Source organism: Sus scrofa, chromosome 17 (genome assembly GCF_000003025.6).
Source record: "Sus scrofa isolate TJ Tabasco breed Duroc chromosome 17, Sscrofa11.1, whole genome shotgun sequence".
Taxonomy (NCBI): Eukaryota; Metazoa; Chordata; class Mammalia; order Artiodactyla; family Suidae; genus Sus; species Sus scrofa.
Window position 1 is genome coordinate 33,735,054 of NC_010459.5, and position 22,879 is coordinate 33,757,932.

Consider the following 22,879-nt stretch of genomic DNA (forward strand, 5'->3'; position numbering starts at 1 on the left):
ATAACCCACTTCTCTCCTAAAGGAAGTAGTAAATGATTCATTTTTGGACATAGGCCATACAAGTTCTGAGGTTCACATTGCACTGTGCATTTGAGCTAAATTTTAACAGTTACATCAATAAAGGGTTGGAATAGGGAGTCATTTCAGGAGAAGATCTCAATCCATCCCAATGCTGAAAAGGGCCTGGCACCCTCTTCCTTTTTCCAGTTGAGTAAATATTTGTCGGGGCAGGTGCAGAATGAGACTGACCACCAGCCAGCCCCATCCTAGGGTCCTGGGCTTGGGACTATGTACACAACCTACAACTACAAGTCCTTCTAGGCTTAGAGCTCCAAATGGGGACTCACCATGAAGGGGTTGAGGAGCCCAGTGGAGACAACAGAGGCCCCAAGTGTGGAGGAAGACATTTCTGCTAAGCTTGTTCAATCTCTGTGGAAACATAAGGTAAGTAACTTATCAACTTACAATTCGTAGCCACATTCTCTTCTTGATTTTTTTTTTTTTTTTTTTTTTTTTTTTTTTTTGCTATTTCTTGGCGCTCCGCATATGATTCGCTTCCATCGGAGCTTAGTACTAGCCTACCCCCCAGCCCAATCCCCCCCCCCCCCCCCCCCCCCCCCCCCCCCCCCCCCCCCCCCCCCCCCCCTGCTTCTCCATTTAGGAGTAGGAACTATCTAGAATCCAGAAGTAAGTTACTATCTCATGGCCATTTCATCCAATCATAGGCACTTCCTCTTATATCACAGGAAGTGGGGCTTCTCTCCTCTCCACAGAGCACAGAAGTCCAGTTCTCACCAGGACACACATTTGGACAGACCAGGCTCCTCAGGTCTCCACAATGCCCATCCCTCCTCCTTGCCTGCTGCTGATTCTAATGCTGGGACTCACAGGTGAGCATTCCTTGGGGTAGATCCCCTCTCCCTGCCCCCTGCATCTCCCCCTACCCCTGCACTTCTAGAGTTTCCATGTAAACTTGGGTGTGCCCTTCAGGGCAGTCAGAACAAGTCAAGGACTGGGCATTATCCAGAGCATGAAATCATGGATCTGAGCATTTCCTTTTCTGGATCCATTTTCTGCAACTGGTTACAAGACTCATCAAAACAGATGATACTTCAAAACTGACAATAACAAGATTATGTGCCTTAATTATCCCAGTGTGATAATTGACTATTACTCCTAAACTGAAAATGGGGAAACTGAGGCAAAGAGAATAACTTGCCCAATGTCACTTACCTAAGGCAGTGGAGAACAGGATTTGAGTCCAGGCTGTTCAGCTTCAGAGTTGATTCTTTTAAGCACATTATGCAGCTCAGCTTCTCAGAGGAGGCTAATGGCAGAAAAGAACAGGAAAAGCAAATAGTATATTTGTCATTACCCATCCTGCCACTCAAAGGTCATCAGAGCTTAAATCTTGCTACGTGTACTTCCAAACTTTTGTTAGCAATGTGTTGGTTGTTTCCTATGTGCTAAATTGTTTACTACTTTATTTTTTAATTTTTTATAGCAGATCTTTTTTAAAATTTATTTTATTTTTTAAATCATTTCCCCAATTTTTTTCCTACTGTACAGCATGGTGGCCCAGTTACACATACATGTACACATAGCATTTTCTCACATTATCATGTTCTGTCATAAGTGACTAGACATAGTTCCCAGTGCTAAATTTTTCTTAACTTTTATTTATTTTTTTCCTCTTTTTAGGGCTGCACCTGCAGCACAGGGAGGTTCCCAGGCTTGGTGTCGAATTGGAGCTGTAGCTGCTGGCCTATGCCACAGCCACAGCACTGCCAGATCTGAGGTGTGTCTGTGACCTACACCACAGCTCATGGCAATGCCGGATCCCCAACCCACTGAGCAAGGCCAGGGATTGAACCTGCGTCCTCATGGATGCCAGTCAGATTCGTTTTTACTGAGCCATGATGGGAACTCCAAAATTGTTTACTACTTTTAATGTGTGTTGTAATTTCATTTAATCTTCAAAACAACCTGTAGGCTAGCATGCTAAGCTACACTTTAATTCATGGTTGTGGATGCCTACATTTGTGTGTGTGTGTGTGTGTGTGTGTGTGTGTGTGTGTGCCTGTGTGTCTGTGTGTGTCTGTGTCTGTGTTTATGAATGGGTGTGAGGAAATGTTCCCAGACACATGGGATTTCAAAAAGACTTCCTTATTGTTGCTCTCAAATCATTTTTAGTTACATTAAAAAACATGAACAGATATTTAGTATTTGTTGTCTTTTAGCAACATCTCTCCTTGTTTGCTTCTCTATAAATCTACCTCTTTCTCTTCCCCAAGCTGTTAAGACAAGGAAACTTCTCTTTTGGTAAATGAATAGAATTTTGTGCATTGCTATCTCAGCATCCCCTCTTCCTTGCTCAGTAGGGGTGAGGAAGAAAGAAGGGGATTCTTGCCTATATTACTTATATCTATATTATATTCATATTTTCTATATCTGTGATTATATCCATATCTATATATCTGTCTTTATCTCATGCTAGTTGAATATTCCAGGTCTTAGGAGATCAAGTGAGTAATAACTTTTCATTTTCTTGAGCACTCACCATGTGCCTGACATTGCTGGAAGTGCCTTTTGGTTGTTAACTCATGTGATCCTTATATCTAAGCTAGATGCTCTTGTCACCCCTGCCTTACAGATAAGAAAACTGAGCAAGGAGAGGTTCAAGGTCATTCAGTGGTAAATGGGAGAGGTATGATTTGAACCCAAGCAACTAGAGCTCATAGATTTAACCATTGTTCTCAATACTGTGCCCCTGCTTCCAATTCATGAGGTTTCTGCAGCTTCTGCCAATACATGTGGAGAAGGGTGAGAGTGTGGAGAAGAGGGTTTGTGGTTTTCTTCTGCTGGGCTCTTCTGCTTCCTTCATACAGGCAAATCGCTTTTGTTTTTTACCAAATAATCTACATGGGAAACTCAGTTTCTGACGTAATTTCCACAGAGATTACCCAGTTAAAATTCAGCACCTCAGAGAGATAATCACACTTGACAATTCATACATCATACATATATTTTTGGATACCTACTATGTGCCAGGAAATGTTACAGGAACTTGGGATGCAGTGGTGTGTTAAAGAGACAAAGCAGGTGCCTTCATGATTATTCTTAGTAGAGGAAATAACAATAAACAATAGTTAAGTAAATGGTATAACCAGTTAGAAAGCGATAGGTGTTTTTCAAAAAGAGTAGCGGATAATATCATTGGGAGAATCTGTAGGGCAGGATATGTTTTAAACATGACAGTCCTGGGTGGGCATCCTTGAGAAGGGGACATGTGAGCAAAGACTGAAAGAAGGTGCTGGAGTGAGCCATGTGGTCACCTGGGGGAAGAGCCTTTCTTATAGGGATCAGCATGTGCAAAGGCCCCAAGAAGATAATCTTCCTCCTGAGATCAAGGATTTGGACTTTTGCTCTGAGTGAAATGGTTGCCATAACAAGGTTTTGAAGGGAGAACTGACGGGATCTGACATGAGTTTTCATTTATTCTAGCATTTGGTTGAGTGTTGAGTACCACAGGATGTAGACAGACGCAACTAGAGCATTTGAAGTCATTACATTCATGCAAAATGCAATACAATAAAATTAAACTGGCTGCACCTGGACAGTAGTAGATATAGAAGAAAGAGTTCAGATTTTGGCTGCACGCTGAAGAAGAGGCAACAGGATTTCCTCATGCATAGGATCTGGGCTGGGAGAGAAAGAATTCAATATTCTGAGACATGAACTTCTGGAAGAAAAACTTAGCTGAACTGAAATCACATCTTGCAATGTTGAACCACAAGATTTTCTCCTTACAGTGCAGGGAAGCAATGAAAAAGAAACAGGATGGTTTGTGGTGCAACAACAGCTCTGATTTATAGCCCTGCTATCAGACCATACCTGTTTAATAGAACATTTCAGCTAAGAAAAGCAACAGATTTTCATGTGTTGATTTTATATCTCAAAATTTGCTGAATTTTTAAATTAGCTCTGACAGTTTTGAATGTTGGAATCTTTAGAATTAGGACATAAAACATCATGTCATGTACAAACAGAGATAATTTTCCTTCTTTCTTTCCAATTTGAATATCTTTTGTATATTTTTCCTGCCAAATGGCTTTTCTTGGAACTTCCGGTATTGTGTAGGCTAGAAGTGGCACAGTGAGCATCCTCCTTTCTCTTCCTAACCTTAGGTGAAACACTTTCAGAATTTCATCATCAACTATGCTATCAGCTGTGGCTTTTTCATATGTGACTTCAGCTATTGAGATATGTCCATCTATTCCTACTTTATTGATTGTTTTTAATCATGAAAATGTGTTCACCTTTGTCAAATGCTTGTTCTGCATCAAACAAAATGATCTTTTATTTCTCCTCTTCCTTCAGTTACTGAAGTGGTAAAATACATTGTTTGATTTTCACAAATCCCAACTGGTCCTGGTGCATAATTCTTTTAATGTGCCATTGAATTGGGTGCTAAATTTTGTTGAGAATTGCTGCAATAATAGTCCAAGAGATATTTGTCTGTATTTTTCTCGTTATGCCTTTGGTTGGTATCAGGATAATGCCTGAGAATGAATTTCAATAGGATTCAATAGGATTCAGAAATTTTTGGGGAAGCATTTGAAGAGGAATGTTAGTTTTCTTTAAAAGTGTGAAAGCATTCACCAGTGAAGACAAGTGGTCTGGAGCCTTTCTATGTCGGGAGGCTTTTGATTATTGACTGAATCTTCTTACTAGTTATTGGCCTACTCTCATTTTCTATTTCTTCCTGATTCAACACCTTGGTTTTCTGCTTTTTTGGGAATGTGTCCATTTTCTCTAGGTTATCCAATTGTTTGGTGTTCATTTGTTCACAGTACTCTTTTATACTCCCTTTCATTTCTGTAAAATTACTAGTATATGTTCTTTTATTTCCAGTTTTAGTTCTTTGAGTGTTCTCTCTCTCTTTGTTTTCCCCTTAGTCAATCTAGCCAAAGTTTTGTCAACTGTGTTTTATTTTTGAAGGACCACTCTTGGTTTTGTTGATTTTCTCTGTTGTTTTTCTATTCACATTTTAGTTTTCTCTCCACTAATCTTGACTATTTCCTTTCTTCTGCTAACTTTAGGTTTGGGGTTTATTTGACGCTTCTTTTTCTAGTTTCTTCGAATATACTGTAAACTTACTGATTTATGATCTTTTTTAACTGTCTGCATTTTCAGTTATCAATTTCCTTTATTAATTTTCTTTTAGAGCTGCTTTCTGTGCACTTCACATGTTTTGATATTATGTGTTTATGATTTTTATTTTTTTGTCCTTTTAGGGCTGCACTCACGGCATATGAAAATTCCCAGGCTAGAGGCTGAATCAGGCCAGAGGTCAAATCAGAGCTACAGCTGCTGGCCTATGCCACAGCCGCAGCAAAGAGGGATCTGAGCCATGCCTAAAACCTATACCACAGCTCAGAGCAACACGGGGATCCTTGACCCACTGAGTGAGCCCATAGGTCGAACCTGAGTCCTCATGGATACCAATCGGGTTCATTTCTGCTGCACCACAATGGGAACTCCGGCGTGCTTATGCTTTTCTTTGTCCCCAAGCATTCTCCAGTTTCCCTTGAGATTTCTTCTGTGACCTACTGATTTTTTTTACGAGGATGTTGTTTGATTTCTCTGTATCCAGGACCTTTTTTTTTTTTTTTTCTGTTAGTGATTAAGTTTAATTTTACAAAGTGTTTGACCAGTAGGCTGCACGAAGAGCCCTTCTCTCAGATTCCAGTAAACTGTTTTGTCATTCATCCTGGGTGCCAATAACACATGCATATACTACTGTTACGGCAACTGGCTTCTGTAACTATCAGAACAGATGTGTGTGGTAGACAGAAAAGAGCCCCCCTCCTCAAGAGATTTATGTCTTAATACTCACCTGTATTACTTTACACGGCAAAAGAGATTTTTCAGAAATGATTAAGATTCTTGTATTGGAGAATACCCTAGGTTATCAAGATGGCCCAATAGCAGTGATGATGGGGATAAAATAAGATAATTAGTTAGTTTAAACATCCCACTAGGGGATTGAAAACAGAAAGGGAATTTTTAGGGAGTTTGGGAGAGTGTCATAATCTAATGACCACCCAGGAAAAGACTGCAGTAACCAAGCAAACATCTACACTACCTTGAAGGAAGACCAAGAACCTCTAGGCTCCAGACACACTGGAGCCGCAAACCAGATAGAATACAGGACAATCGATGTGGCATCTGAATCTTTTTACATGAAGTCAAGGAGTTAAGGGTCCTGGAAGACCAGCATTTCTGCATATATTCAAGATAAAAATATAGGTGAAAGGAGAAAAAAAAGAAAAAGCTAGCAAGAGGGGACATTATACCAAAACCTGAGATGAAGTACCATATTTTAGTATATAGTACCACCCTTTTGCTAATAAACCATGACATTCTGGTTAAACCATATAGGGTCAGAGGAGGAACTAAAGATATAAGCCTTGACATCTCCCCCCAAATGAGGAAGAAGGTGGTCTTCTCCCCTCCCCACTTTTTCTTGGACTATGAAAAGGGAGCCTCTTCCTTTGCCAGTCTGCTTCTGTCTCTCACAAGCATCCTATGCTAATAAGACTCACTCTCTGCCTACCACTTTGCCTCATGCTCAATTCATTCTGTGATGAAACAAAAGAACCCGAGTTTCAGTAAGTCCTGACACCAGGTGAGTGGTTTCAACTAGAAGCCCGTCGGTTTGAGTCCCTTCCTAGTCGGAGATGGTGGATTTGAGTCCCAATTTGAGTTTTGGCTGGGTTCAAAGCCCATCAGAGAAGGAGTGTGGCTTTGTAATCACAAGGAATGCAAAAATGGAGAAGTACAACTGACAGTGGAAGCAAGATTGGAGCAATAGGAAGGTGGAAACCATGAGACGGGGAGCAGAAACAGTCTCAAAAGTTTGGAAAGGAGTTCCCGTCGTGGCTCAATGGTTAACAAATCCGACTAGGAACCACGAGGTTGCAGGTTCCATCCCTGGCCTCGCTCAGTGGGTTAAGGATCTGGGGTTGCTGTGAGCTGAGCTGTGGTGTAGGTTGCAGAAGTGGCTAGGATCCCGCATAGCTGTGATTGTGGCGTAAGCCAGCGGCTACAGCTCTAATTAGACCCCTAGCCTGGGAACCTCCATATGCCACAGGTACAGCCCTAGAAAAAGCAAAAAGCAAAAAAAAAAAAAAAAAAAAAAATTTGGAAAGGCTGGAATCAGAGCTTGTGGAAGAAATGCAGCCCAGCTCACATGCTGATTTGAATCCAGTAATACTATTGTTGATTATTTGACATACAGAATTATAAAATAATAAACTGTCATTTTAAGCCACTCAAGTTTTCAGAATTTATTATAGCAGCCTTAGGTAACTTATATAACACAACTATGTCTTTGGAAAAAAAAAAACCCAGGGACTTGAAACAATGTTTGACTTTCTCCTGAAACTAAACGTTCACCATGTGTTGGGAGTTCAGCACATCACTGTTGATCCAGGAGCCAGGTGGAAGCACGGACTCCATCATGAGCATATTGACCTCTGGGGAAGAGGAAAGGTGGTCCAAAGGTTCTTGCAATTAAAAGAATAACCTACAAAATACATCCATCACTTCTCCACATGACTCAGTGGTCTAAAGAAGTCATGTGGTCCCACCTAATGCAAATGCCAGAAGAGCAACCCACCATGAGGCCACAAAGGGAACAGTCAGAAGTATTAGGTGAATCGTGACGTGGTAGAAAGGAAGGTCTCAAGTACACAAACCCATTCTCTGCCACATCCTTAACCCTCTCTGTGCCTCAGTTCTCTCATTCATATGAGGGTCTCGTGTTACAGGCTCAGTGTGAAGGTTGCATGCAATGTACATCAATGGGCTGAGCTCAAGGCCCACACATGGTGCACTCAGAAAACCTGCAGGACCACCTAAGGATGAATAACCAACTGCTGTGTGTTTCCCTCCAGGAGCAGCAGGTGAGGAGGGGCTGCAGGTGCTTCAGCCTGAGAGGTCCGTGTCTGTCGCAGCTGGAGAGACGGCCACTCTGCCCTGCACTGTGACCTCCCTGATCCCCACTGGGCCCTTGAGGTGGTTCAAGGGAGCAGGACCAGCCCGGGAGTTAATCTACGATTTCAAAGGAGATCCTCGGGGCCACTCCCCCCGAGTAACAAATGCTTCAGATGTCACGAGAAGAGACAACAAGGACTTTTCCATCCGCATCTGGAACATCACCCCAGCAGACGCCGGGACCTACTACTGTGTGAAGTTCCGGAGAGAGAGCCCTGCGGACGTGGAGTTTAGGTCTGGGCCAGGCACTCAGCTCACTGTGAGTGGTGAGTATGGCGGGGACACCTCACCCCCTGCTCTGTGACAGCACCTCAGTCAGAAGGCCCTCCACTCTTCCAGCAAGAATTAAGAACCAGGAGAGGCAGAGCGTGCTTACATTATGGTCTGGCTCTTGATTTGCTTTCACTCCCTTTGGTTAACCAGGAAATCTCAGGGCTTGAGAGGCTGTGCTATCTGCTCAAGGCCCCAGGACTGGTATTTGGTGGGAAAGGTCTGGGCCCCCAGTCAGCTTGGCTCCACAGCACTTTGCCTTCAGGGATAAGGGAACAGCAAGTCGAAGGGGCTTGCCTGGTCACTGGCCAGACCTCACCTCCTGCCCCCAGAGATTGCCCCCGCAATGTGCCCAAGACATCAGCCCCCAGAGCTGCCCATTGTTTTAACAACTGCTCAACACTCAGCGTATGCACAGAGCATGGCTCACTTGACAGGCTCCTGTTGAGGACACTAAGCTCTTCCCAACCTTGGGCTGAAAGCGCTACAGTGGATAACCTGGTAGATGCATCACTACTCAAGGAGGAAACATCCATGGACGAGGCATTGCTAGGCCCGAGAGTATGTGCCTTTCATTAATTTTATTTTGGCCACACTCAACCATGTGGAGTTCCCGGGCCAGCAATCACATCTAAGCTGCTGTTACAACCTTTCCCACAGATGTCCCAATGCTGGATTCTTTAACCTGCTGGGCCAGGCCAGGAATCCAGCCTGGGTCTTGGGACTGCCGGTCTTCAGAAGCCACAGGAGGAGCTCCAGCCTGTGTATTTTATTTAAGGTGAACATGTCATTTAGTGTCCCTTTGGAGTGTAGCAGGGGTTTCCTTGAAGGACAAGACAAAAAATGAGATTTATGGCATATACTACATTTCAAAATCTCTGTAAAAATGACTTCAGGCTACGCCATGCTCCACCCAGAGGTACCATAACCCTGACCCAACCGAGCATCCCCAACACAGCAACAGCACCAGTACTAGATTTGGCAACAGGGCAGTATGTGTATCTTAATTTTGCTGTTTTACTGTGAAATTTCCCTCCTCGTAAGGGTAGGCCTCCAGTCTCCCCACAAGCCCTGGACCTAAGCAGGGAAGGTGGCTTCATCCTGATTTTGCAGATGTTACTAAACTTCCCAAGGGGGAGTCCCTTGCCCGCCAGTCACAGCTAGTAAGCGGCTCCAATGCCCCTCAGATCTGCTGCCCCCCAGGACAGGGCTCATCCTCTTGCCCAAGCCCCTGCCCCGATGAGTCCCTGGATGAGAAAGGAAGGAAGTGGGAGGGGTCAGGGAGCAGCAGCCCCTCCTCAGAGGCTGAATCTTCCTCATGCCTCTTACTCCTTGGAACCTGTGCTCTGAGGGAGGGGCCGTCTGGTTTTCCTTTGTAGATGAGGACACTGAGGCTCAGAGAGCAGACCTGGCTGGCGAGCAGGGAGGGGAGCCAAGGCGGACCCCCAAGCAGCTTGACTCACAGCTCTGTTCTCTGCACACCGTGCTGTGCTTGTCAAAGTGTGCAGAAAGCTCCAGCCTCTCCTGAAAGCCCTGTAGTAATAGGGGTCTTCCTGGTCTCCCAGCAATAAGCATTTCAAAGGGTCTAGTGTAGGAGGCAAGTCTCGCTTCACAAGCATATTCAGCAGAGATGCGATGCTCATGATGTGCTGAATCTCTTCTTCAAAGACAGGGCTCCACACATTGAAAAGCATCAGAAATAGCAACAACAACAACAACAACAACAAAAAGACAAAAGACAAAAAAAAAAAAAAAAAAAAAAAAAATGGAGTTCCCGTCGTGGCACAGTGGTTAACGAATCCGACTAGGAACCATGAGGTTGTGGGTTCGGTCCCTGCCCTTGCTCAGTGGGTTAATGATCCGGCGTTGCCGTGAGCTGTGGTGTAGGTTGCAGACGCGGCTCAGATCGCGCATTGCTGTGGCTCTGGCTTAGGCCGGTGGCTACAGCTCCGATTCAACCCCTAGCCTGGGAACCTCCATATGCCGCGGGAGCGGCCCAAGAAATAGCAACAACAACAACAACAACAACAAAAAGACAAAAGACAAAAGACAAAAAAAAAAAAAAAAGAAAAGCATCAGGAGCCTTTACTCCCCAGTGCTGTGATGCTGCCCCTTCACTGAGCTGCCTGCAGGTGCATCCCTGCGCAGGGCAGAGTGGAAGAGCACAGAGGGCTCCGGCCACCCCAACCTTACAACACAGGCCCATCCTTGGGTCTGCAGACTGAGGACAAGGATGGGGAGCTCTTCGCTGGAGGGCACTACCTGGGGACCTGCACCAGCAAGAGCCCATATTCTAGACTCAGGAGTCAGGATCCGTTGGTGGCCCTTGATGCTTCAAGGGCCCCAGTTCTGGGCCCTTGGAGGCCACTCCTCCCTGTAGCAGCTCGAGGTCAGGAATCTCAGAGGAAAAAGGAAGGGTGGGGATCAGTATGTGGGTGAGTGGGGGGCACTGGCTCTGCTGATGGGCATGAAAGCTTCAAGGTGACAAGAAAGACTTCTGGGACACAGTGGGGAGGGTGGGGGACAGGCCCTTCATTGCTCTCAGCCTCAGGTTTCTCATTATAAACTGGTCATCTCATGGTCTCCTTTGAGGAGAGTCGGAAGGACCTGAGGTGCTCTGTCTACATCCCCAGCACAGAGCAGGGAGCCCCAAAGCCAGTGTTATGTCAAGGTCATGACCAGTTCCCTGTGCTGGGCCTCACCCCCTCCCCTGTGCAAGGAGGGTTATCACACCAGCTTGGGCAGGGTGTCCTGAGGGTACAGGGACCTGGTGACAGGACAGTCTCTCTGTCAGCGAGGCTGCTGGCCTCCCAAGCTGTGTGGTCTCAGGAGTCCGTGCTGACTGGAGAGCGTCTAGGAGCCCCGGTGGGTGGGTGAGGGAGGGAGTTCCTGGGGGTCAGTGCACAGAGGTTGAGAGCCTGAGCCGAGGCCCCTGCCTGGGCCCCCATCCAGCCTCGGACCCTTCCTGGCTCTGGGGCCTGGACAAATCCCCCCACATTATGCTCGGGGTCCTGGTCCACCAGGGGCAGCACTGTCCTCAGAGCCACTGAGCGATGCTTAGAAAGGTCTTAGAGCTGAGCCTGGCACGTGATACACTTTCCACCAAAGGTCGCTCTGATCCCCTGAGCCAGAGGGACCTCGGAGGGGTCCCTTTCCCTCCAGGACTAAGCCTCACTGGGGATGGGGTGGAGCCAGTGCCTTTCAACCTCATCCGGGACGAGCTGGGAAACCTGACCAGCTCCCCAGACCCTGGCTCCACACTAGAAATTCAGATTGACTTGGGCAGACGTGGGCCTGGGCAGCCGAGGGTTTTACCTCCTGCAGAGGGTGCTGATGCCCAGCCAGGGTGGGGGAGCCTGGGCTCCAAGTTCCCTGAGTCCCAGAGGGAGAACTGTCCTTTTGCCCTGACAAAGGTGACTCCACCTTGGGCATGGAGCTGCAAGAACTGCTCTTTGAGGTGTGAGGGCCTCAGCATAGGCTGGGCCAGGGCCAGCTCATAGTAGCCCAAGAAACAAAACTGTTGGACTGACAGAGACCACACCCCGTGGCGCTCACCTGGGCTGAGAGGGGCTTCCTGCCCCTCAGGCCAGCCTGTTCAGACCCCAGCTTCATTGCTAAGGGACCCTTCCCATCTCTCAACACTCCCATGTCTACACAGAGTTTGGACATACCTGCAAACACTCACTGCTCAACCCAGAGCCCTCCTGCCTCAACACAGCAAAGTGTCACACATGAAGGCTGCTCTCCCTCCTTTCCAAATGCTTCCAGCTCTGTCAAGGGCTGACCTGCAGGAAGATGCTTGTGGTATCTTGTATTCGGAAAGCCTGTTCTCCTAACCTGTGTGCTGAAAGGATTCCTAAAAACAGAGGAAGAGAATAATACTCTGGTGTTTCTACTCCTTTGTTCTTTTCATTTAGGTTTTTCATGTCAGCTCCATGGAACAAGATTTAAGAGTTTTTATTTGTTTGTTTAATTTTCCTGTGCTTATGTTCTTCCTTCTCGCTGCCTAAAGAGTAAGTAGGCATGTCCATGTGTTTCTTTTCTATGGAAAGTTTCATTTGTGCCATATATCAGATTCCAGATATAAGTGAAATCATACGGTACTTGTCTTTCTCTTTCTGACTTATTTCACTTAGTGTAAAAGTCTCTAGTTCCATCCATGTTGCTGCACATGGCATTATTTTGTTCCTTTTTATGGCTGAGTGGTATGCCATTGTGTCTATATACCATATCTTCTTAATCCAATCATCGGTCCATGGATATTTGGGTTGATTCCATGGCTTGGCTATTGTGAATAGTGCTGCAGCAAACATGCGTGCATGTGTCTTTTTCAAAATTGACAGAACACTAAATCAGCTATAATGGAAAAATTAGAAAACATTGTAAAACAAAACAAAACAAAACAAATTAAAAACACCATATTAAGAATCTTTAAAAAAAAAAACATTCAGTAGGTAGTTTTAGAACTAGGAATGACCAGATCAGACAATACCAACCACTGGTGCTACTGACAAAGCACCCACTATGTGCCAGACTCTGGGTTTTAATACTTTCTCCCTCATCTTACCAGGTGGTCCTTTATCCACTTTGTCAAGAATCAGACAATGAGGCTCAATGATAAAGAACAGAGGCACTAAAATTTCTCAGTCCTGTGTGCAGTGAGATGACCTCTGACTTTCAGGGACTGGATGACTCAGGACAGCCGCGTCCTCCCTGAGCCTCATCTCATGCATGGGACCATGCTCAGGCCTCCCTCACGGGGCTGGTGGGAGGATTAACGAGCTGAGGGGGAAGGAGAGATCAGGCCATTTTCGGCTTCAAAGAAACCCTCAACAGGTGGCGAAGAAACCCTTTAGAGGGTGAGGGTGCTGGTGTTTCTATAGCTTGTGCTGATGTTTCTATGACCTGACATATTAAGATACCTCTTTACTATATCTGAAAACACATTTGATGAGTTATAGGAAGCAAGGTAAAAATGTATAAATGCAAATATTTGTGATATTTGTTGCCGGCTAACCTTCACAGGAGGTGTTGGATAATAAGGAACCACTTGGAGACACCCCACAGAACCCTCCACAGGGTGAAAACACCCTCACTTTTGATTTGCTGATCCATGAATCCACCTGCTTCTTAAGCCTGTGTCTGTGTCTCTTCCGATTTAATCACAATGAAGAAATTACCCACCTTTGGATTTTGTATTCAGCAATCTTTGCTTTCAACCCACACTGACCCAACAGAAGAACCACGACTCCCAAAAAATTCGCCGTCTCCCTTTGACAGTCAGGAATTGACACCTTAGTCCTACTAGATTATCTGTGGAAAGAATGAAAACTCTGAAGAATATTCGTAAATACCTGAGGGAACGGCTTGGGATATAAGTAAAGTCTTGAGTTAAGGCTCAATTTACTTTGTTTAGCTTTGTGAAGCAGCATGTATTTAACTCAAAGCAAAGCTGCTTCCACGGCCTGATTTACCCCCCACCACAATGCTGGGCAGGATAACGGGTTTTGCAGGGGAGGCCAGCTAGGAACCGTGACCAGGAGGGTGACACACGAATCCTCACTTCTGTTCCTGTGCCCAGATCGGTGGGACATCACCTGGCAGAGGAAGGAAGGTTTACATTGAGCGTGGGCTCAGAATTCCACGTGGGCCCTGCCCCTTACTCAGAGCTCACCTCTGGGAACCTGGGTCCCTCTGAAAGTTGAGGATGCTGACCTGCCAGCCCAGCATTATCAGGGCATTAAAAATAACATATTGAAAGTTCTTAAGTGCGTCACGCGCTTATGCTTAGTGAGGGAAGTCACGCTCATGTTGATTGTTTAAAAATGCTCCTTTTGTAGCCAAGCCCTCTCGGCCCGTGGTCTCAGGCCCTGCGGCGAGGGCCACACCTGAGCAGACAGTGCGCTTCACCTGCAAATCCCACGGCTTCTCCCCCAGAAACATCTCCCTGAAATGGTTCAAAAATGGCAATGAGCTCCCAGCCTCCCAGACCAGCGTGGAGCCCGAGGGAAACGTTTCCTACAGCATCTCCAGCACCACCGAGGTGCTGCTGGCCCCGGGGGATGTGCACTCCCAGGTCATCTGCGAGGTGGCCCACGTCACCCTGCAAGGGGGCCCTCCTCTCCGTGGAACTGCCAACTTGTCTGAGATCATCCGAGGTAGATACCCTCACATCAGCCCACGGCCACACCTGCCCCAACCCCCAGCCTGCCCTCCCCCTGCCTTGAACTGCCTCGAATCTGCTTCCTGACAGTCCTGCCCAACCACCAGGCTCCTGGCTGTGCTGGCCACTCACTGCTGCCTTAAAGGCAGCCACGAGGTGGACACCAGTCATGTCCAGGCCCTGTGCTCAGAGGTTGCCTGACTCGACCCAGAGCATCTCCAATGACGGAGCACCTGCTCTAAGCCAGGCCCCCGTGTGCTTGGTGATTTCATGGGTTTTGCGCCAGTTATGATATTCCCACCGCATGCCAGGGGCTGTGCTTGTTGATTTCCCTCCTTACACCCAATGACAGGTCCGGGAGCACCTACTGTGTGCCCTGCACTGTGGTCAGTGCTTTCATTCATAGGCCCAGAGCCCCTCGGTGTGAGAGCACCCGTGGCCGGCCTGGCTCGGTCCTGGGTGACTCCCTGCTGTGCTGGGAGCTGGGATCCAGCCCCTCCCCATGACCTGTCTGTTCCACAAGGTCAGAGCTTCTGCCTGTGCTGTTTCAGTTCCACCCACCCTGGAGGTTACCCAACAGCCCCCGACGGGGAGCCAGGTGAATGTCACCTGCCTGGTGAAGAAGTTCTACCCCCAGCGCCTACAGCTGACCTGGCTGGAGAACGGAACCGTGTCCCGGACAGAAACGGCCTCGACCCTCATGGAGAACAAGGATGGGACCTTCACCCGGACCAGCTGGCTCCTGGTGAACTCATCTGCCCACAGGGAGGCCCTGCTGCTCACCTGCCAGGTGGAGCATGACGGGCAGCCGGCGGTCACCAGAAACTATGCCCTGGAGGCTTATGTCCACCAGAAGGAACAAGACACAGGTGGAAATCATGGTGAAGCTTCTGGTCACATGACGTGGCATTTAAATGAGATATTTTTTCAAATATGTAGAGTAGTAATTCATGTTTATAATAGAATACTGTAGAAATCTATTAACATCAAGCAGAATGTTGAAGTGATCACCCCTCCCCCAAATCCCACTCTCCACGAGTTACTACTCATAAGAATTTAGTGCAGTTTTGTAGAACTTTTGACATTAACATATTTAAAGGAAGGGATGGAGGGAGGGAGGGAGGGAAGGAGAAAAGGAAAGCGTGAGATCATCCTGGTCAGAGCATCCTGCCTCTTGCTTTCGGCAGTTAACAGTAATGACCTTCACCCTGCCCTGTCCGCCCAGCTCCCTCCATCCCCTTCTTTCTAGCTTCTGCCTAGTCTCTCTCCATCCTAGATTCTTCCATCCATATCACTAATGTCGCCCCAGCAGACGTCTGTACCTACTGCTCTGTGAACTTCTGGAAGGGGCGCTCTGAAGACTGTGAAGTTGGAGTCTGGGCCAGGCACTGGGGTGACCGAGAGGGGTCCATGTCCAGACCTGCTTTGTCGCTGATTTGTGACAGTGGAGCAGCAGGGATCCCAGGTGCTCACTGCACATTTACTAAACACAAATCTCTCTGCAGTGGTGATCTCCTTTCCTGCTTCCACCACCCTGAGGGTTTGGACTTTACAGAAGGGACTCGGGAAGCAGTGGGCCTGATGGGGTGGAAGATGGCTTGCTTTTAGTCCAGGTGATTGGGCTGAACGCAACAAGGTAAAGCTGCCTCTCTGAGGACAGAAAACACCAGCCTGCACAATGGGTAGGTACTATGCAGAGGCAGGTTCCCCTGAGCCGGGCTTCTGCCAAGGTCACGGGGGGGATCCCCTTTCTATGACAAAAACGTGTCTTCTCACATAACATCAGGAGAAGGTCAAGTGGATTTCCAGGAATCTTTACTCCAGGGGAACTTTCAAAGGCCCAGAGTCCTTCCCAGGGGCCCTTTGCTTGTCCTCATCTGTGGAGTCAACACTAGTTCATCCAGAGTCTCTGTCCCTCTGCCTGCTGGAGGAAGAAAGGGAGGAAGGGGAGGAGCACCCACTTCCCTTACACCAGAGATACAGAGAAGTTGCATCATTGTGTCCACTCATGACTTAGTCCTGTGTGCACATGCCCAGGGCCAAAGAGCCCACAGTTGCGTGGTCCTATGATTACGAACATGGATCATCTCAAAACCATTACACACTTGGTAAAATAAACAATAATTCCCTTATATCATCTGAAGTGGAGTACAAATTCAATTTTTGAAACTTTCCTTGTTTTCTTTTATTTCTGTTCTTTTCTCTTTTTAGGGCCACAACCGCGGCAAGTGGAAGTTCCCAGGCTCAGGGTGGAATCTGAGCTACAGCTGCTAGCCTATGCCACAGCCACAGTGGTGCCAGATGGGAGCCATCTGCAACCTACACCACAGCTCCTGGCAGCACTGGATCCCTGACCCACTAAACGAGGCCAGGGATCCAAACCACATCCTCATGGATACTAGTCGGATTCCTTTCTGCTGAGCCATCTTGGGAAGTCCCCAGAATTTATTTTATGGTTCTTAGGTGGACAAAAAGTGTTCTTAATTCCTCTGTAAATATTTAGGGACATTTTCCTATGATACCATCTGTGTCTCAAGAATAATATTTTATTCCTTTTTTTTTTTTCATCTTCTTGTCCTTTGTCTTATTTAGGCCAGCACCTGTGGAATATGGAGATTCCCAGGCTAGGGGTCGGATTGGAGCTGTTGCTGCTGGTCTACACCACAGCCATAGCAATGCCAGATCCGAGCCGAGTCTGCAACCTACACCGCAGCTCACGGCAAGGCCGGATCCTTAACCCACGGAGTGACACCAGGGATCACAACCGCAACCTTATGATTCCTAGTCAGATTGCTTCCATTGCGCCACGACCAGAACACCTCACTTTACTCTTGATTTCAAATTACTGGCAAGAATTTGAATTCGTTAAGAATATTCAAATTATTTCATCTTAAGGTATTTAGTCCATGATTTCTGCCTCTACAATTCTTCATAGTGTTTTCTTACTACAGTTTTGATGTCTGCAGGTTCTGTAGTGATGTCCTCTCTTTGATACCTGATACTGGACGTGTATCATGTTGCTTTTCTTTTTGCTCTAAATCGGAAGACCTAGAAGTTTCTCAATTTTATTTTTCTTTTAAAAGAACCTGTGTTTTTTCTTTCAGTTACGTATTCCATTGTGTACCTCTTTCCAGTTTCATTGGTTTTGCTTCTTTATTTTTTCCCTCCTTCTGCTTTAGCTTTCTTTTGCTCATTCTGTGTCCTTTCTTGAGGCAGGAACATACACGACTGGTTGGGACCTTTCCGTTAGTCCAGTGCCATCCCTGGGTCTCCTCCTGGGCCGCTAGGAGAGTGGACCTGCTGCCTGACCACTGTCTTCTTCCGCCAGTGCTCAGGTCTCCAGCTGCTCTGCCTCCTCTTCCTCCTCAAAGCCCTCCTACACTCTTTCTAGGTTGTTTCTGGGGTTCCTGTTTGACCAAAGAAGGAGAACAGGAAAACCAAGTCCATTCCCTCTTATCTGGGGGCTACTTGAACTTGCTGTGTCATCTTCCATCTCCTGCTTTGGCTGGTACTGTGGGTGCTTCCAGGTGGCTGACCTGGCATGCCTGCTAGTGTATTAAGGCTGGAAATGGTTTTCTGGGAGTCTAGGTTGGTAGATTGGAGCAACGGGCAAGATGCCTATGGGACAGTGCTGCCCGGGACCCACAGCCTGCCCCAGGCACCTGAGGGCAACAGCCATGGCTGTCCTGGGTCCAGTGAGTCTAGCATGAGGATGCACATCTTTTTGTTCCTTTTGATGGGATTGGGAGGTTTGACACCATGTCCAGCTTAAGGGATCTCGCTTCTCCCAGCACAGCATCATCGAATATGTTAATGGAGTTTCGGCTTGCTTGCTTGCTTGGTGGTTTTGACAGTGGTTTTGAAAGATTCTGAATCCTCTAGGTTTGTAGTTCTTTTGTCTTTCAGGAACCCAAATCCCTCTCCCATACTTTTCCTTTTCCCTTCACCACGCAATTGCCAAACTGCTCTTCTTCCTTTGTTTTTGCCTTTTCTACCCAGGAGTCACACACGTTACATCCTGACTGCCTGCTGAGTGACATGTGTCCTCCTTGAATGAGGTTCTTATTGCCACTAAGAACTTGCCGGGTGGAGTGATCTAATACAAGACCACGGCACTGTCCTACACTTGTAGAGGACAGAAGCCTACAGGGGGTGGCCGGGCTGTGATCCTTCTGAAGGTGTAGAGGAGAATCCCTTTCCTTGTCCTTGACAGCTTCCAGAGGTCCGACAGTCCTTGGCAAAGGGCCCCACACCCCTGATCACTGGTTTTCCCATCTCCCCTCCTTCTCTGACTCTCTTGCCTCCCTCTTTTACTTCGAAGAATCTTTGGAATCAGATGGCCTCACTCCGAAAACCTGAGCTAATGTGCTCCTTTCAAAAGCCTTAACGCAGTCACTAGTGTTCATCCGAGTTGACATGTAAGGGGACTCTGCCAACTCTTTTCAATCAGGGCGACTTTGAATCCCCATCCTGTGAGGTCTGCTCTTCTCTACAGGAGACTTTTCAGTTTTCTGCAATTTAGGGTGGATTTATCATTGGTGACGGTATTTCTCAATACCTTTTGTGTTCCTTTGCTGCTACCCTTGTCTGTTTCTCGGGCACTTCTCCTGGTGGCTGGAAGAGGGTGGGATGGCAGCTTGGTGACAGCTTATCCATCAGATTTGGATGATTTTTCTCTTGACTCACAGCTATTTTCAGTTCTGGCATTTGCTCTTCAAGTAATAGGACCCCTGCAGCCTGAGACAGGAGTGGGTGAGAAGGAGGGACCTCCATACCCTGATGTCTGATCCACTTATTGCTCAGGACAGGATTAGGTTCAAAGCCTCAGAGTGTTGATGGGCCCAGGTCGCCTCAGATGGTGTAAGTGGAGGCCCCTGGGAATGGCTCCAGTGGGGCTTCTCTAATGTGTCCTCCTGTCTTCTCATTTCCAGACCAAAAGATAGCTTGTCCTCTCCTAGTAACTCTTGTCCTAGTGCTGAAGGCCCTGCAGCTGGTGGGTGTCTCTGTCATCTTTGTCCACAAGAAGTTTTGGACCTGACCGTAAGTTCTGGGGGAAGGGAGGGCAGGAATTGATCTGTCCCACAAGACACAAGATCCCCAGTGGGGGCTGCCCTCAGGGCACACAGGGTCAGGGCCCTCGTGCAGTTACGAGAAGGAGACACACCTCCCTCAATGCCTTCAGCACGATCCTGGATCCCATTGAGAGGTGCCCCACTCCCAGCAAGTGTGTGGGGTCCTGGAGGAGGTGCGCTGGCTCAGGGGTTTACAAAGGCTGTCTCCAGAGATTCTGTGGAGGTAGTGGGCAGAGGGTGCTGAAGGAGGGGCAGCGGGTTCACTTGGAGACCATTTCAAGGTCACTTAAATCCTGGGGCTCTTGGGACAAAAAGAAACCACATTTTAGGGTACTGTAGAGAAGTCCACACAGGCTGTTCTCGGGGTGTTCCCTCTCTAGCCCTCCATGTGACAGACGGGCTGGGGAAGGGCTGGAGAAGGAGCATAAGGACCTGGCAAGGAGGCTGGGCGGGCACAGAGTCCAATCTCAGGGCTGCCTATGCTGCCCATACTTTCAGAACAACTGTCCCAGGAACAGAACACCTGGGCCTATAGGAAGAATGCAGGGAACGTTTCTCAAATGATGAGCAGATAATAACTCTCCACGTTTCCCACAGCTCCTTCCTCACCCCCTTGCTGGTGTCACTCTCCATCTCGCCTGCCTCATTCTCGCCTGAGGGGCCCAGCCCAGGAGAAGGACCCAGATGGAAGCTGCCATGACTCTACTCCGAATTCCTCGCCTCCACGGAGACCTGCCTGTACATATGCTCCAGGAGCAGCCAGAGCTGCGTCTTCATGCATGGTCACAAGCAGGGATCATGGTCGGGTAGCTCAGGGGACCAACTCACGATGTCTACCTGGAATGTGAGAAATAAGGCCAATCAACACAGATCAATGGCTCTCCTCCATGGCCTTGGACATGGCCAGGACCTACACATCATGTCCTCCTCAAAGGAGTTTTTCTGTCTTGTGGGTTCCTGCCTTCAGCCAACTCCCTACCCTTTGATGTGCTCCTTTACATCTTGAGAACACATGGGTCCCCATCCTGACTTTAGGAAGAAAAGTGGTTCTCCTGCCTTTTTTATCTTCCCTTTTTATGGCCACCCCTCTGCCACATGGATGTTCCCAGGCTAGGGGTTCAATGGGAGCTGCCACTTCAGGCCTGTGCCACAGCTATGGCAATGACAATCCAAGCCACATCTTCAACCTATGCTGCAGCTTATGGCAACATCACATCCTTACTCACTGAGCAAGGCCAGGGATCAAACCCACATCCTCGCAGATACTCTGTTATGTTCTGAACCCACTGAGCCACACCAGGAGCTCGTCTGCTTTCTTTGTGCCCTAATGTCCTAACCCTCAAACCCAGAAACTCTTACCCCCTCCTCTCTTTGCCATGGGAACGCTCGTTCTCCTATCATCTTGCATCTCTTCCACTTCTGTGACTCATGGTAAATACACTGTGTCCAGAAGCCTTGGAGGCAGCCTTGATTTCATTTATAGCTCATAAAAGCGAGATGGGGAAACTTGATCTGTTCCAGGGAGCAGTGTGCCATGGGCTGGGGAGCAGAACACCACAGCCGAGGGAACTTGGGAGGAGGTCTTGGCCTGCACAAGAAGCAAGGTGCCATTGGTCCGGAGGGTGAGAGCAGGACAGGCAGAGCACCACAGCAATCTCCCTAGGCACATGCTCACTCTCAGAGGGCAGGGCGCCTCTGGCGTGGGCTGCTGGTGGCAAGGGGCCACTTGCTCTGGCTATGGGACACCAGGCACCCCTTGTGTGGGCTAAGGGCAGCAGGGGGCTAAGCACGACATGGTGCCTCTTGTGTGATCTGTAGGGGCTGGGGACAAAGCAGAGCAGTCATCTCAGAAACCAGAGGGAGGCATTGCCTGCCACCACCAGGGGTCTGTGAACAGCCACCACTTGCAGCCCCAGTCACCTCAGAGGTCAGCAACAAAGAGGGCACTGCAACAGAGCGCCACCTGTTGTTGTTCTCACTCCCCTGGGAACACACCTGCCCTGCTGCTTCCAGCCAAATGCTCTGGGAAGGGCCCACACACTTGATCACTGTCACTTCCCAGGACCCCACAACTAGGACAAGCATGGGCAGCACTTCCTGCATCTGGTAAGAGGGATGGGGTGCTTCTCGTGTGGTCTGCAGATGGCAGGGGCAAACCACCACGGTTATCTTGACTCCAGAGGAGAATGTGGCCTGCCACCATTAGGGGTCCACAGTAGGCACCACTCAAGACCCCAGTCACCTCACAGGACCCCACAGAGGAAGGCATTATGATGGCACACCAACTGCTGTTGCTCTCAGTCCCCTGGGATCTCCCACACCCTGCCACTGCCACTGCCACTGCCAAAGGCTCTGGGCACTGCCTCAACCTGCCGAAGGCTCATTACCACTTCCCAGGGCCCTGCAACTAGGAGTAGCCTCTGCCACCTTCCTGCAGGTCCTTGTGACTGTCAAGAGCCCAGAAACCAGGCATGGACTACCAGCTCCACCCATTACCTCCTTCTCCCGGGAAACACACTCAGCACTCTGGGGATAACAGCCTGCTCACACCAGACAAAGGCACAGCAACCATCCAAGCTCCCACACCAAACATAAACAGTATCCCCCACCAACACAATGCAAAGGGGCACTCTCGCATAGAAATGGCCCTCCAAGACTACAGCGTGGTTTCCCTAAACTCACAGAAAAAGAAAAACATAAGCAAGATGAAGAAGCTCAGGAACCATTCCCAGGTCAAAGAACAGGAGCAGTCACCTGAAGCAGCAAACAATGAAACAGACCTCTGCAGTCTCACAGACACTGAGTTCCAAAGGGAGATGGTGAAAATACTGAAGGCATGAAGGATGAACATGAAGGAATTTTCAACAGATATAAACAGTGCTGCAGATTCCTTTGGAAAGGACCTAGAAAATATAAAGAGGAAGCAAGAAACATGAGAAAATTCATTTGCAGAGATGCAAACTAAGCCAAAGGCACAAAAGAGCAGAAAGAATATTGCAGAAGAACAAAGAAGTGACTTGGAAGATAGAATAATGGAAATCACCCAATCAGGACAGCAGACAGAAAACCAACTCAAGAAACATGAAAGTAATATAAGCGGTCCATCGGATAAGAGATCTCTGGGGAAAACGTCACATAATAGGGATTCCAGAGGAGAGGAAAAAGGAAAGGACATTGAAAACACATTTGAAGAAAGTATGTCTGAAAACTTTTCAAATCTACAAAAAAAAAAAAGAGATCAAGATACAGGAAGTATCGAGGACCCCAAACAAGTTGAGCCTAATCAGGTCCACACCAAGACAAATTAGAATGA

The 22,879-nt window shown here is 47.8% G+C and overlaps 1 protein-coding gene across 6 annotated transcripts; it reads left to right on the forward strand.

Moving 5' to 3' along the window:
• On the forward strand, window positions 755–21,024 carry LOC102161654 (tyrosine-protein phosphatase non-receptor type substrate 1). Of its 6 annotated transcripts, none has more exons than XM_013985183.2 (7): window positions 755–890; window positions 7,962–8,327; window positions 14,172–14,489; window positions 15,046–15,375; window positions 15,807–15,959; window positions 19,426–19,534; window positions 20,164–21,024. In XM_013985183.2, the coding sequence occupies exons 1-6, from the start codon at window positions 839–841 to the stop codon at window positions 19,530–19,532; spliced, it is 1,326 nt and encodes a 441-aa protein (XP_013840637.2). In that variant the 5' UTR covers window positions 755–838; the 3' UTR covers window positions 19,533–19,534; window positions 20,164–21,024. The 6 variants fall into 6 exon arrangements, with proteins under 6 accessions (XP_013840637.2, XP_020933182.1, XP_020933181.1 ...); XM_021077523.1 differs by having other exon boundaries at window positions 15,046–15,363; XM_013985184.2 differs by lacking the exon at window positions 15,807–15,959 and having other exon boundaries at window positions 756–890.

Bases quoted from the DNA above. Each gene is read 5' to 3' on its own strand.
- LOC102161654 (XM_021077522.1), top strand. From the start codon at position 839: ATGCCCATCCCTCCTCCTTGCCTGCTGCTGATTCTAATGCTGGGACTC. The intron at 14,490-15,045 runs GTAGATACCCTC...GTGCTGTTTCAG, and splicing joins CTTGTCTGAGATCATCCGAG to TTCCACCCACCCTGGAGGTT. The intron at 15,376-15,806 runs GTGAAGCTTCTG...TCGCCCCAGCAG, and splicing joins AGACACAGGTGGAAATCATG to ACGTCTGTACCTACTGCTCT.